Source organism: Ictalurus punctatus, chromosome 15 (genome assembly GCF_001660625.3).
Source record: "Ictalurus punctatus breed USDA103 chromosome 15, Coco_2.0, whole genome shotgun sequence".
NCBI lineage: Eukaryota > Metazoa > Chordata > Actinopteri > Siluriformes > Ictaluridae > Ictalurus > Ictalurus punctatus.
Window position 1 is genome coordinate 26192727 of NC_030430.2, and position 12537 is coordinate 26205263.

Sequence of the window (12537 nt, forward strand, 5' to 3'; positions counted from 1 at the left end):
GTTATTAAATAAAGATCATACAGGAACACCATATAGAAGTGTCCCGATGAAACGCCGCGTAACGACCCCATACTGGTTCAATACAGCACCGTGGACTAGCTCTGTAGCAGATTATGAGAGAGTCCAGAGATCTTTTCTGATCTTTCTGGAACGTAAGAAACCCAAACACTAAAGTAAATCCGATCAGGTATTATTAGGTGGCCGTTCTTTTCCAGACCATAAACAAGAGCCTCCTGATTTGGAATAGACGTCGTTGTTTCGAAAGACAGTGAGATACCGTACTCGGCCGTATTAGATAGAAAGCTTGTTGAGATCAGTTATGAGCTCGAGTGATAAATAATGCGCGATTGCCCAGTGAACGAACACACACACACACACACACACACACACACACACACACACAGCGCAGTCGTGGCTTCATGAGAAAGAAGCTTACCTTAATGTGTTCATACTGGGACAAAAGGTTTCTGTGATCCTTCCGCTCTCGCTCCCGCTCCTGAAACACACCGTGTGAGGGCTTAATGTTCACATCTGCGGTGGGACATTTCACTCCGTGTGAAAGTTCACTTCAATGTGAGGCGTTCCTCACTCACCTTGCGTTCCTTCTTAAACTCTCTGACCACCTCAAAGAGCATCTCCTCCATGTTCCTCCTGATCTCCTCCAGCTTCATCAGCTCGCTCTTCTGACTCTGAGAGTTCACCATCCAAAATGTTGCAGGATTTATTTACTTTTTACACACATGTTCAGAGAAGTTTGAAGACCGACAAAAAATGTGGAGATATGTACGATGGAGAAAGTGTCGGTAAACGAGCATGAAGAAACACACACGTGCAGACGTACTGTGAGCACACACACTTTGCAGGTGAGGAAAATATAGAAAAGGCTTTTCTCGATTACCTTCAATTTCTCTTCACACATCTGCTGGGTCTCATGGAGTTCTCTCTCCAACTTCTCCACTGACTCTTGCAGTGTTGTGACCTGGTCCTTCAGGTTGGAGTTCTCGTGCTCCAGCTGAGAGTTGGACTCTAGAGCAATCTTAGCTCTCTCCTCAGCTTCATCCAGACAGGACTGGAAGTTCAACAAAAAAATGTTATTATGCGAGTGTTTAATGTTCACATCTGCAATGGGCCATTTCACTTTTTTTTCCTCTTTTTTAGAAAATGCATAGTTGTAGACAGACGCTGTGAGGCTTTTCTTACTCACCTTGATTATCAGCCCAGCATCTCCGACCACCTCAAAGAGCATCTCATCCAGATTCTTCCTTCTGAGCTCCAGGTTCATCAGCTCGCTCTCCTGACCCTGAAAGTTCACCATCCAAAATGCTGTAAGATTTATTAACTTTTTACACACTGTGGCGACAGGCCCGTGGCCGACGCACAAGAAACAAAGATCGCTCCTCCTGTGACTGCCACTGTGGTGCTGAAGAGACAGCTCCGCTTCAGCACCACCAATGTTTTGGACAGCCGGAGAGCACGGAAAGATTCCACCATCCAGCAGATGACGGGAGAGTGAAAAGGAGTGATATTCCACTCGCAAGGGAGAGGAGGCTCTCAGTGTGTATGCGTTAACCTTTGCTGTGTGTTTTATAGACAATCCCGACGCGAGCAAAGATTATGCCCCCTGGCTGCACCCACGGCTTTTCCTGAGGGCAAAACGGAATCCCCGTTACTCAGGAAACCCCCAGCACGCCCTCGGCGTGACACTGAAACGGCCTCCTGTGTCTGTGCTCTGTCCCCAGCTGGCTAAATTCCCTACACTGGTGGAGGATGTGGGCATGAGCACAGACCTGCCCCTACAAAAAAAAAAATAAAATAATAATAATAATAGATGGATTCCATGCTGCAGCAACTAATGGAGGCCAGCCTCCAGCAGCAGACGATAACGCAGCAGGTCACAGGTCGCAACCCGGGAGCTGCTGGCCCTGAAAGCCATGACCCCTGTGGCCGCCCCTCCTCACTCTGATCCCAGCCGAGAAGCCCAGGACCTGCTTCCCCACTTGACCCCAGACGATGACATCAAGGCCTACCTGGAAGCCTTTGAACGGTGGAGCTACAGGCCAGGAGCCAAGCCACGTGGACAGATGGACAACCTCCTGCAACTCACCAAGAGGTGGCTCCAGCCAGACCTGCACTCCGCCACCGAGGTTGTAGAGAGGGTGGCCGTGGACCGGTTCCTGAGGACTCTGACACCCACAGAACGCCGGGCCATGGGAATGTAAGACCCTGGGACACCCAGGGAACTGCTGACCACCCTGGAATGCACCCTGACCATCCTGGCGCTCGGCAAGGACAGACAGCACCACCAAAGCTGCCCGGATTACAGGACACCCGAGGATGAGCCCAGACTGACTGAGCCAGACCAGGGGACACCGAAGACGGCCCAGAAAACCTGGCCAGCAGGGCATGTCCTCCCCACACTGGACCCGCCAAAACTGCCCCAGCGAGTGAAGGTAGCTTGAGTGTGGCAGGCCTACATGGTCCGAGGTGAGGAGGACACTGGGACAGAAGGTAAGCTGCACACACACACTAACCCACTCTCGTCTGTGTTCCAGCAGGTAAACGGGCAGGGGAACTTTGGCCGAGAGCAGAAAGAGAACAGCCGACTGAAGTATTGTTGGGTCCAGGTGCGCCAGATCGAGGGGGTCGACCAGAGCCCGAACCAGAGACTCCCCTCCTCCTACTTTCTGGTCAAAGGAGGCCTACTGTACCACCAGACCAACCACAGAGGGGAAAACGTGGACCTCCCCAAAGCCAGAACACTGGCACTGATGCACCTGGCCCATGCTCATCCGCTCAGGGGCCACTTGGGGGCAGGAAACACCCTGGAGAAGCTGAAGGACCGCTTTGTCTGGCCAGGCATGGATGCAGAGGTCCAGGGCGTCTGCCAACAATACCCCCAGTGCCAACGCACGGCCCCTAGGAAGCCCCGCCCAGCGCCCCTCATTCCGCTTCCCATCATAGGAGTCCCCTTTGAGAGGATCGGCATGGACCACGTCGGGCTGCTCCCAAAGTTCACGAGTATATATTGATAATCGTGGACTATGCCACCAGGTACCCCGAGGCGGTACCACTACATAAAATCACCTCCCAGAACATTGCTAAAGAACTGGTGCTCCTGTTCAGCCATGTGGGGATCCCAAAAGACATCCTAATCGACCAAGGTACCCCATTTGCATCAAAGCTAACGTCTGATCTGTGTCAGCTATTGCAGGTGAAACACCTAAAAGTATCCGTCTACCACCCACAAACAGATGGGCTGGTCGAACGGTTCAACCAGACCTTGAAGCAGATGTTGTGCCAGGTGGTAGACGAGGAAGGGAGGAACTGGGACCTCCTCTTGCTGTATGTCCTCTTCGCCATCTGAGAGTGCTCCTAGGCATCCACGGGTTCACACACTTCGAGCTCCTCTTCAGACGGCGAACTCGGGGACTATTGGACGTGGCACGGGAAGCATGGGAAGAACAGCCTTCCCTGTTCTGCTCGGTCATCGTGTATGTACAGGAGATGCAGGAGAAGATTGACCGAGTGGCCCCGATCGTCCAGGAACATATGAGAACGGGGTTTTACAGACAACCCCACGAGTTCCAACCTGGCGATCGGTTACTCCTGCTAGTACCCAGCAGCTCCTGCAAATTCCTAGCTCGGTGGCAGGGCCCACATACAGACCTCGAGAAGAGAGGTGCCGTGAACTATCGCCTGCAGCAGCCCATTAAGCGAGCAGACACTAAAACTTACCACATGAACCTGCTGAAGAGGTGGATAGAGCCAGCATCCGTATTTTCTGCGTTTGTGGCCCTAGACACAGATCATGACCAGGGCACCTTGGTCCAACTGGGTGAGGAGCTCACCCCCACACAAAAGCAGGAACTGACAGAGTTGGTGGGTCAAATTACAAATGTTTTTTCTACCTCCCCAGGAATCGCACAGCTAGTACAACATGAAATCAAGACTCACTCAGGAGTGGTGGGGGCGGCAGCAGCCCTATCGTGTCCCAGAGGCCCGCCATAAGGCTATCAAGGAGGAGGTCAGCCGGATGCTGCGGGACAACGTCATAGAGGAGTCCAACAGCCCCTGGTCCAGCCATATCATAGTCGTACTAAAGCCCAATGGAAGTATGCGCCTCTGCAACTACTTCCAGAAGCTAAACCAAGTCTTGGAGTTTGACAGCTATCCCCTCCCCATGGTGGATGACCTAGTTGAGTGATTGGGGAGGGCCCGGTTCATCTCCACCCTGGACCTAACAAAGGGATACTGGCAAGTGGTGCTGGCCCCAGAGGTGAGACCGAAGACGGCCTTCAGCATGGCGAATGGCCACTGGCAGTACTGGGTTCTCCCCTTCAGGCTACATGGAACACCCACGATGTTCCAGCGGCCGATGGACATTGTCCTGTGACCCCATCGTGCCTTCGCAGCCGCCTACCTGGACAATGTGGTCATCCACTCCTCCACTTGTTCCACCTGGGGGAGATCCTGAAGGAGCTCCGGAAGGCCGGGCTGACAGCCAACCCCAAAACATGCCACCTGGGGCTGACCGAGACACAGTACCTCAGGTACCATATTGGCTGGGGCTTACTGAAACCCCAGACGAAGAAAATTGAGGCAGTGAAAGGTTATCCCCGGCTTACATAAAAAAAATAGGTACATGCCTTCTTGGGGTTGGTGGGGTACTAGCGGGCTACTACTACTACTAACTTCTCCTCTGTAGCCTCCCCGCTCTCAGATCTCACAAAGAAGGGCCAGCCGGACTGGGTGAAATGGTCTGCAGACGCGGAGTGGGCATTCCAAACCTTGAAGGAAGCCCTCACCAGCACCCCCGTGCTACGTAACCCAGACTTTGCCCTCCCGTTCACCGTGCACACAAATGCATCTGAGACCGGGCTGCGCGCTGTTCTCTCACAGACCTTAGATGGGGAGGAGGTCCTCTACATTAGGTCAAAGTTGTCCCCAGCTGAGAGGAGGTGGGCTATCGAGGAGCTACAGTACTACTTGGTCGGGCAGCACTTCGTCCTGGTGACAGACCATGCCCCATTCCAGTGGATGGCCAAGGCCAAGGACACTAATGCCTGGGTAACTCGATGGCTCCTCTCCCTACAAGATTTCTTGTTCCAGGTCCAGCACCGGGCGGGGACCCAACATGGAATGCAGATGGCCTCTCAAGATGGGACGCCCTGTGGGCCCGACACATGATGGCAGTAGGCATGGAGCTGAGGGGAGGGTATTGTGGCAACAGGCCTGCGGCCGACACAAGAAACAAAGATCGCTCCTCCCGTGACTGCCGCTGTGGTGCTGAAGAGACAGCTCCGCTTCAGCACCACCAATGTTCTGGACAGCCGGAGAGCGCGTGGCGGCAGGAGGAGGCCACCGACACACACGGCTGCTGAATGGTGTGCAGCACGGAAAAATTCCACCATCCAGCAGCCGACGGGAGAGTATAAAAGGGGCGATACTCCGCTCACAAGGGAGAGGAGACTCTCAGTGTGTATGCGCTAACCTTTGCTGTGTGTTTTACAGACAATCCCGACATGAGCAAAGAATCTGCCCCCTGGCTGCACCCATGACTTTTCCTGACAGCAAAAGAGGATCCCCTTTACTCGGGAAACCCTCAGCATGCCCTCGGCAACCCCGCGGCGACGAAACCCTTTACCTCACACCCCCACTTCGACACACGCTCACACATGCGCACCAACACCTTCTCACGAACCATTTTTGAACAAAGATTTTCTCCACGAGTGACACTGAAACGGCCTCCTGTGTGTCTGTGCTCTGTCCCCCACTGGCTAAATTCCCTACAACACATGTTCAGAGAATTTTGAAGACCAACAAAAAATGTGGAGATATGTACAATGGAGAAAGTGTTGGTAAACGAGCATGAAGAAACACACACGTGCAGATGTACTGTGAGTACAAACACTTTGCAGGTGAGGAAAATATAGAAAATGCCTTTCTTGATTACCTTCAATTTCTCTTCACACATTTGCTGGGTGTCATGGAGTTCTCTCTCCAACTTCTCCACTGACCCGTGCAGTGTTGTGACCTGGTCCTTCAGGTTGGAGTTCTTGTACTCCAGCCTTTCCTGAGTGAATGAAATGGATAAAGGTTTTCAGACACTACAAATTACCAGCATTAGTACTTTACTGCAAAGCCATCGTTAGCATTTACAGTTTCGAGACCTATACAGTAAGAACTAATCATCTTTCTGCAGGATTGTGGTTCAGTTCTGTCCGTTTCCTCTCAGCAACGCATCTTCAATTCGTTACATTTTCAATGGGATTCAATTCAGTAGATTGGATAAACCTTCTTGAGTTATTTGGGCTGTATTTAAAGGGTCATTGTCTTGTAGTAACATCCCCGCCAGATTCAGTTTCTCGGCCAATGAGAGTAAATTCTCCTCTAATACATGCCACTACATCACTCCATTCATGTCTGATAAAAGGTTTATGTTACAACATTTGTAAAGACTATTCGCTAATTTACAAAAAATCAACGTACAAGATCTGATAGAGTTTGTAAAGTGAATATTTGATATTATTTCTGCACACAGAGTGACCACATCAACGCCGTTCAATCATTTATTACATTTGAATGATTTTACACTATCTGTGTTCTTAACTTTCATCTCCCACTGCAACTCCACAAACACTTACAATCGTGGATTCTGCTCCCAAAGACTGCTTTTACTGTACGTGAATAGGGACTGGAGCCAAACGTTAGCAAACAGGAACTACACAATTAACAGTACATGTCATTTAAAATGGAGAGAAGAAAAGCTTACCTTAGTGTCTTTGTAACCGGCCAAAAGGTCGCAGTAATACTGACGCTCTCGCTCCCGCTCCTGAAACACACCGTGTGAGGGCTTAATGTTCACATCTGCGGTGGGACATTTCACTCCGTGTGAAAGTTCATTTCAATGTGAGGGTTCCTCACTCACCTTGCGTTCCTTCTTAAACTCTCTGACCACCTCAAAGAGCATCTCCTCCATATTCCTCCTGATCTCCTCCAGCTTCATCAGCTCGCTCTTCTGACTCTGAGAGTTCACCATCCAAAATGTTGCAGGATTTATTTACTTTTATACACACATGTTCAGAGAAGTTTGAAGACCGACAAAAAATGTGGAGATATGTACGATGGAGAAAGTGTCGGTGAACGAGCATGAAGAAACACACACGTGCAGACGTACTGTGAGCACGAACGCTTTGCAGGTGAGGAACGTATAGAAACGGCTTTTCTCGATTACCTTCGATTTCTCTTCACACATCTCATGGGGTTCTCTGCCCAACTTCTCCACTGACCCGTGCAGTGTTGTGACCTGGTCCTTCAGGTTAGAGTTCTCGTGCTCCAGATTATTCTGAGGTTAGGAAATTGATCAAAGATATCCAGACACTACAAATTACCAGTATTAATACTTTACTGCAAAGCCATCGTTAGCATTTACAGTTTCGAGACATATACAGTAAAAACTAATCATCTTTCTGCAGGATTATGGTTGAATTTTGGTTCATTACTCTTAGCTTATAATCCTCAATTCTTCAAGGTTATAAGGGTTCCTCTGATCGACCCACAATTTTAATGTCCCCCATACATTTTCAACAGGAAGTCAGTAGATTGGCCAGGCCATTAGACCATTCAGTTATTTTGGCTGTATGTTTGGAGTTGTTGTCTGGATGAAACCTCCATCTTCTCCCCAGATTCAGTTTCTTAGTCAATGACATTAAAATTGCTAAGAAAGCTCCACAGAGCAGCTGGTTGAGATCAATTATGAGTTCAAGTGATAAATAATGAGTGATGCACCAGTGAACGAATGCTTAAAACTTAAATTAAACATATTATTATTATTATTAAAAATCCCAACATTATGTATTTACACAAAAAAGTTCTTCCAAGCTTACCTTCATGTCTTCATACTTCTCCTTCAGGACCCTGTGAGCCTGTCGCTCCTGCTCAAGCTCCTGAAAGACAGCCATTGGTCAGAACATTTCTTAATGAGACCCAGCATATGATCAATAAATAACTGATCAGAACTTAACGCGGTCTGTTCAGAGTGTGTATTGTGTCTCTTGGACAGTTTGAAGGCCCGGGTGAACATCACGTCCAGTGTGGAGATGTTTTCTTTCCTCAGTTGTATTGGTACTCATATTCGTTTGAGAAGAACTGTTTACCGCGAGGCTTTTCTCACTCACCTTGCTTTTTATCTCAGACTTTCTGTGAAGCTCAGAGAGCAGTTTCTCCAGCTCCGTGACTTTCTCCACCAGGTTCGGCACATGGAGCTCCTCGCTGTTCTGTTGAACAACGGACACCTCATCCTCCTCCTCATCCTCCTCTTCGGCCTTTTCCAGACACCCCTGTAAGTTCACAAATGTTGTAGGCTTTATTTACGTTTACACACGTTTCGACACTTCTGAGGACCAAATTCCATTCTGGAGATATGTGCAACACAAACACTTTGGGTGAACAAGTCATCAATCGTGCAAAAAAGCCGGACATTTCCTGTGGACGGGTGTAAAGGACAAGAGGTCTCTATAGAGTGTATTGTTAGATATTACACTTAACTGTAATCCAGTACAACATCTAATGCCTAATAACTCGTTTCTATCTGGTAAATGAATGTGCTTGAGGTTTGAGGAGTACCTCAGGGTTGGCCTTGTCCATCTGCGTGTCCTTGTGTCCATCAGAAGACTGCAGAAAGCCTGAAGAGACAATCTGCACTGGGTCTAAAAGCAAAAGCACAAACATCACGTAAGCAGGTGTTCATCAGAGTTTAAATAAATTAAGCACAACATTATTATTATTATTAATTTTATTATCATTATTACTACTACTATAAGGGTATAAAATGACGTTCTGTAATTCTTTATGGACGCTGATTAGTATTTCATCTCACACAGCACAATAAAGCTCAATATTTGGTCACCTGGGCACCACATTGTAGCCTGAAAGCTCTGACTACATCCCTGACTGAAACCTGTTTGTGTGAATAACTTTAGAGAATTACATTTAACAGTGCAGGCTACACCAGGACTGAGAAGCACTCATGGAAAGATCTCTACCTTCGTCGACAGGTGTGCCTTCGAAGGCCTCCGTCCTCCGCTCCTCATGTCCACGCTTATGAACATAATAATATCCTCCAGCAGCCATGACTATAGCTCCAGCTGCACACGCTGCTAATCCTACTAAATTCCTGCAAGAACTCATCGTATCCTTCACCTTCACGCGTCTGATACACAGCTTGTCGGTGTGAAGTGAAAACAGAAGCCTCTGAATTCAGTTCTGGAACAGAAACGTGTTCTACTGACTGTGACGTCACAATCACCTTTCTGTTGCCTAGGTAACGTGATGCGCGACTCCAGCAAAACACCTGTAATGTTCAGTGCTATTCGATTCAGCCCAAACACCTGAACATGGACATCAGACCACCGCAAGGTTTTACTGATAGACAGATAGATAGATCAACTTTACTGGTGTTGATGCAGTAGACAAACTTACACATTCAACACATGAATAAATAACCGTGGATTGAACAACAACAACAACAACAACAACAACATCCACAACAAAGCATGTTCTTACCTTTAGAAGATTTTCTTTCTTATTTGTCCTGGCAGCAAATTTCCCTGATAAGGGTTGTAAAGTCCAATCTCGGCCGGATTTCATGTTCGTCCCCCCCGATCTCCACCGACTGACGATCACCAAATCATTTACATCCGAAACTAAAGACCTTCCGAGGAGAAAACACCAGCCATGCTCTGACCATTTCTCAAATCATCATCACAACACTGTTACTTTTTTATCTTTATTACCTTCTAATGCAAATACTTATTAATATCTTTATTATCCAGGCATTTTACTATCTTTATTATCCATGACAACACTTGCTAACGCTAACTCTAGTTAGCATGCTAATTCTGTGGAGAAAAAAAACGGGAGGAAAGAAATCATTCAAATCTTAATCAGCTTGAACTAATTAACTGATAGAGACATAATCTTGAGAAATTTTGAGAAATTTTACCTAATGCACCTTTACCTAGCTACATTATTACATGACATTATCTAAAACTATCATGTTCTAGTCTAGTTAATGAGACTAGCAGGGAACCAGCCCATGGGACTGTGCAGCACACTGGAGCTTTCACTTGCTGAGGCGGTTCGCTAACGCACTGATCATTTATCTACCACTGGCTCAGAGATTATTACCTTCTAGCAGCTTCTAGGAGTTTCAAACATTACCAATCTGGACAAATCCAGAGAGCAGAAATGTTCCTAATTCTGTTCCTAATTTTTAAAGTATAAATTATTTTAGTTAAATTGTGTTTAATCAAGTTTATTGACTGGATTTAACAACCGCCGTCATACGAAAATGCTCATTTTGACCACTAGATGGCAGCAGATATTTTAACAGACATCCACCTCATACACTGAAGGGAATAAAATCTCTTTAAATCGGGTTTTATTAGCAATTACTACACCTACATGACAGCTCGTGGACTTTAGGACTGTATTCTGATCATTAGTCAGTAGGATATATGAGGAATAAAACACTTTTATTGGAAAATCATCCACAACAGGGCGCTGTGATGGAGCAGGATTATTGTTACCACCCCAAAGCTGATCATTTCCCTTTAACAGCACGTCCCCATGCTAAAAAAGATAGTTCCTGTTCTCACTTACATTATAGCAGCTATAAACTGTTCCCAGGATCAGCGATGTAAGATGAAGGACAAACAGTCATATCAGTAACTATTTTTTCTTTCTTTTAAAAAAAAAAAACCTGTAAATGCTAAATGAACTATTTCTTCTGTCAACTGTCAACTTTGCTCTTTCTGTGTAAATAAAGTTGAGTATGAAAACGTGGATAATTATGAGTTTGTTTTTTATAATGGGGCAACAGCAGAGGAAACTATACTGAAATTAAAAGTCTTACATGAGTTGGGGGCCCTGTGTGTGCGGAGCTTGCATGTTCTCCCCGTGCTGCGGGGGTTTCCTCCGGGTTCTCCGGTTTCTATTGAGCTGTTGTGGGAGCAGAATGACCGTATGGTCAGTAAAAAAGTGCCCATGCAACTTGTGGGATGTGCTTCCAGAAGCATGTCGTGAAATGTCCTCAACAAACATGAAATTTTCTGGGTGACGCTAAACTTTTGACTGTTAGTGTAAATGTTCATGTTGAGTAAGTTTCGTACGGTTCCACTGCAGGCTAAAATCTAAACCAGCTCATTCTGATCCAGAGAGTAGCCTACAACGCTGCATTTATACCTTCAGTCACTAGAGAGAACCATTTTATTTTTTTAGGGAACTGCCTAACAGTTTAATAAGTGTTAACTGTTCCACAATAAATAAGAAACATTTACAGGTGACAAATTAAAAGAAAACACAACATGTACAGTATAACTAAGGTGGTGGCCCACCATGAGTGCACCAGAACAGCTTCAGTGCTCTCTAGCATTGATTCTACATATCTGTGGAATTGTACTGGGGCAATATACACTTCCTCCAAAACATCTTCCCTTAGCTGGTGTATTTATGATACTGATGGGTTGGGTTGAGATGTGGTCATTGTGAAAGCTGTAGCCTATCATTTACATCATTTCCATCCTCATCAAGCATTTACTGATCCCTCATACCCTGTGGATGGGGCGGAGTCATCCTGTAAGGAAATCATCACTGGATGAAGGTGATTAGTCAGCCAGAACAAATGTGGATTGACTTCTGATACTTATAACAGCCCGGCCTGGGGCTGAGTCATTGGCTATGCCACCTTTGACCACCAGAGGGAGGAAGAGGACTGTTCTCAAATAATATTAAGACGCAATGAGACACTTCTCTGTCTGGCTAGTTAAAGCTACAGTATCAAACCTTTTTAAAATATGAACAAAAATCCATTTTTGAGCACAAACGTCAAAAAATAGTGTTCAAAACAGTTTCCTTACCTTACCCCGATTCTCAACGGTAAGCTTAAAATAATGATTTTTAAAGGTTTTTTTTTTTATTATTTTTTTTTATCCATTTCACAGTTGGAGAACATGCATGCAGAAAATGTTCGTTTTGACCACTAGATGGCAGCAGATTTTTTCATCCTCCTACCTTGTACCGAGTCTTATAGCTACTGTTTACTGTTCTGTCTAACACGTCACACAGCTCGGGGAAATGGGGAAATGTATATGTACATTTAATTGTTAAAGATGGAATTTTATTATATTATCACTTTAGTGCTTCAGTTCTTCAGAACTTTACAAGTTCATGGGTAAAATTCCTGTTTCCTGAAATACTGTGACTGAAATTTGAAATAAATTAATGACGAAAGTTCTTCTTTCATGCGTGTGTGTTGATTTAACAACATTTTCTCGATTGCGTTTTGAAATATTACCTCAGCTTTTAATGTTTAAAGTCCGTAATGTTTAGAAATTTCAGAGAATTCGTATTAAATATGTGACGGGTGAGTGTCATCGTGTCACAAAATGTAAGAGCCAATCAGGTTCGATATGCAAATGCAGACCACAAGACTTTTTTTTGCTAAGCTGACTTTATGGAAAAACACCAGTCCTGTCA

The 12537-nt window shown here is 46.1% G+C and overlaps 1 protein-coding gene across 2 annotated transcripts in view; it reads right to left on the reverse strand.

Moving 5' to 3' along the window:
• The window catches only part of LOC108276333 (uncharacterized), an 11436-nt gene extending 1738 nt beyond the window's left edge, over positions 1–9698 (reverse strand). Inside the window, exons 1-13 of one of the 2 annotated variants that reach the window (XM_017487921.3) lie at positions 9565–9698; positions 9045–9264; positions 8626–8708; positions 8178–8339; positions 7887–7946; positions 7235–7345; positions 6929–7024; positions 6773–6832; positions 5954–6073; positions 1205–1300; positions 899–1069; positions 594–689; positions 437–496 (exon numbers count right to left, since the gene is read on the reverse strand). In XM_017487921.3, the coding sequence (XP_017343410.1) occupies positions 437–496; positions 594–689; positions 899–1069; positions 1205–1300; positions 5954–6073; positions 6773–6832; positions 6929–7024; positions 7235–7345; positions 7887–7946; positions 8178–8339; positions 8626–8708; positions 9045–9189 (1260 nt within the window). In that variant the 5' untranslated portion in view covers positions 9190–9264; positions 9565–9698. The remainder of the gene's footprint in view (positions 1–436; positions 497–593; positions 690–898; positions 1070–1204; positions 1301–5953; positions 6074–6772; positions 6833–6928; positions 7025–7234; positions 7346–7886; positions 7947–8177; positions 8340–8625; positions 8709–9044; positions 9265–9564) is intronic. The other variant, XM_053686408.1, reaches the window with a different exon arrangement.
• Between the last annotated feature and the right edge of the window lie 2839 nt (positions 9699–12537).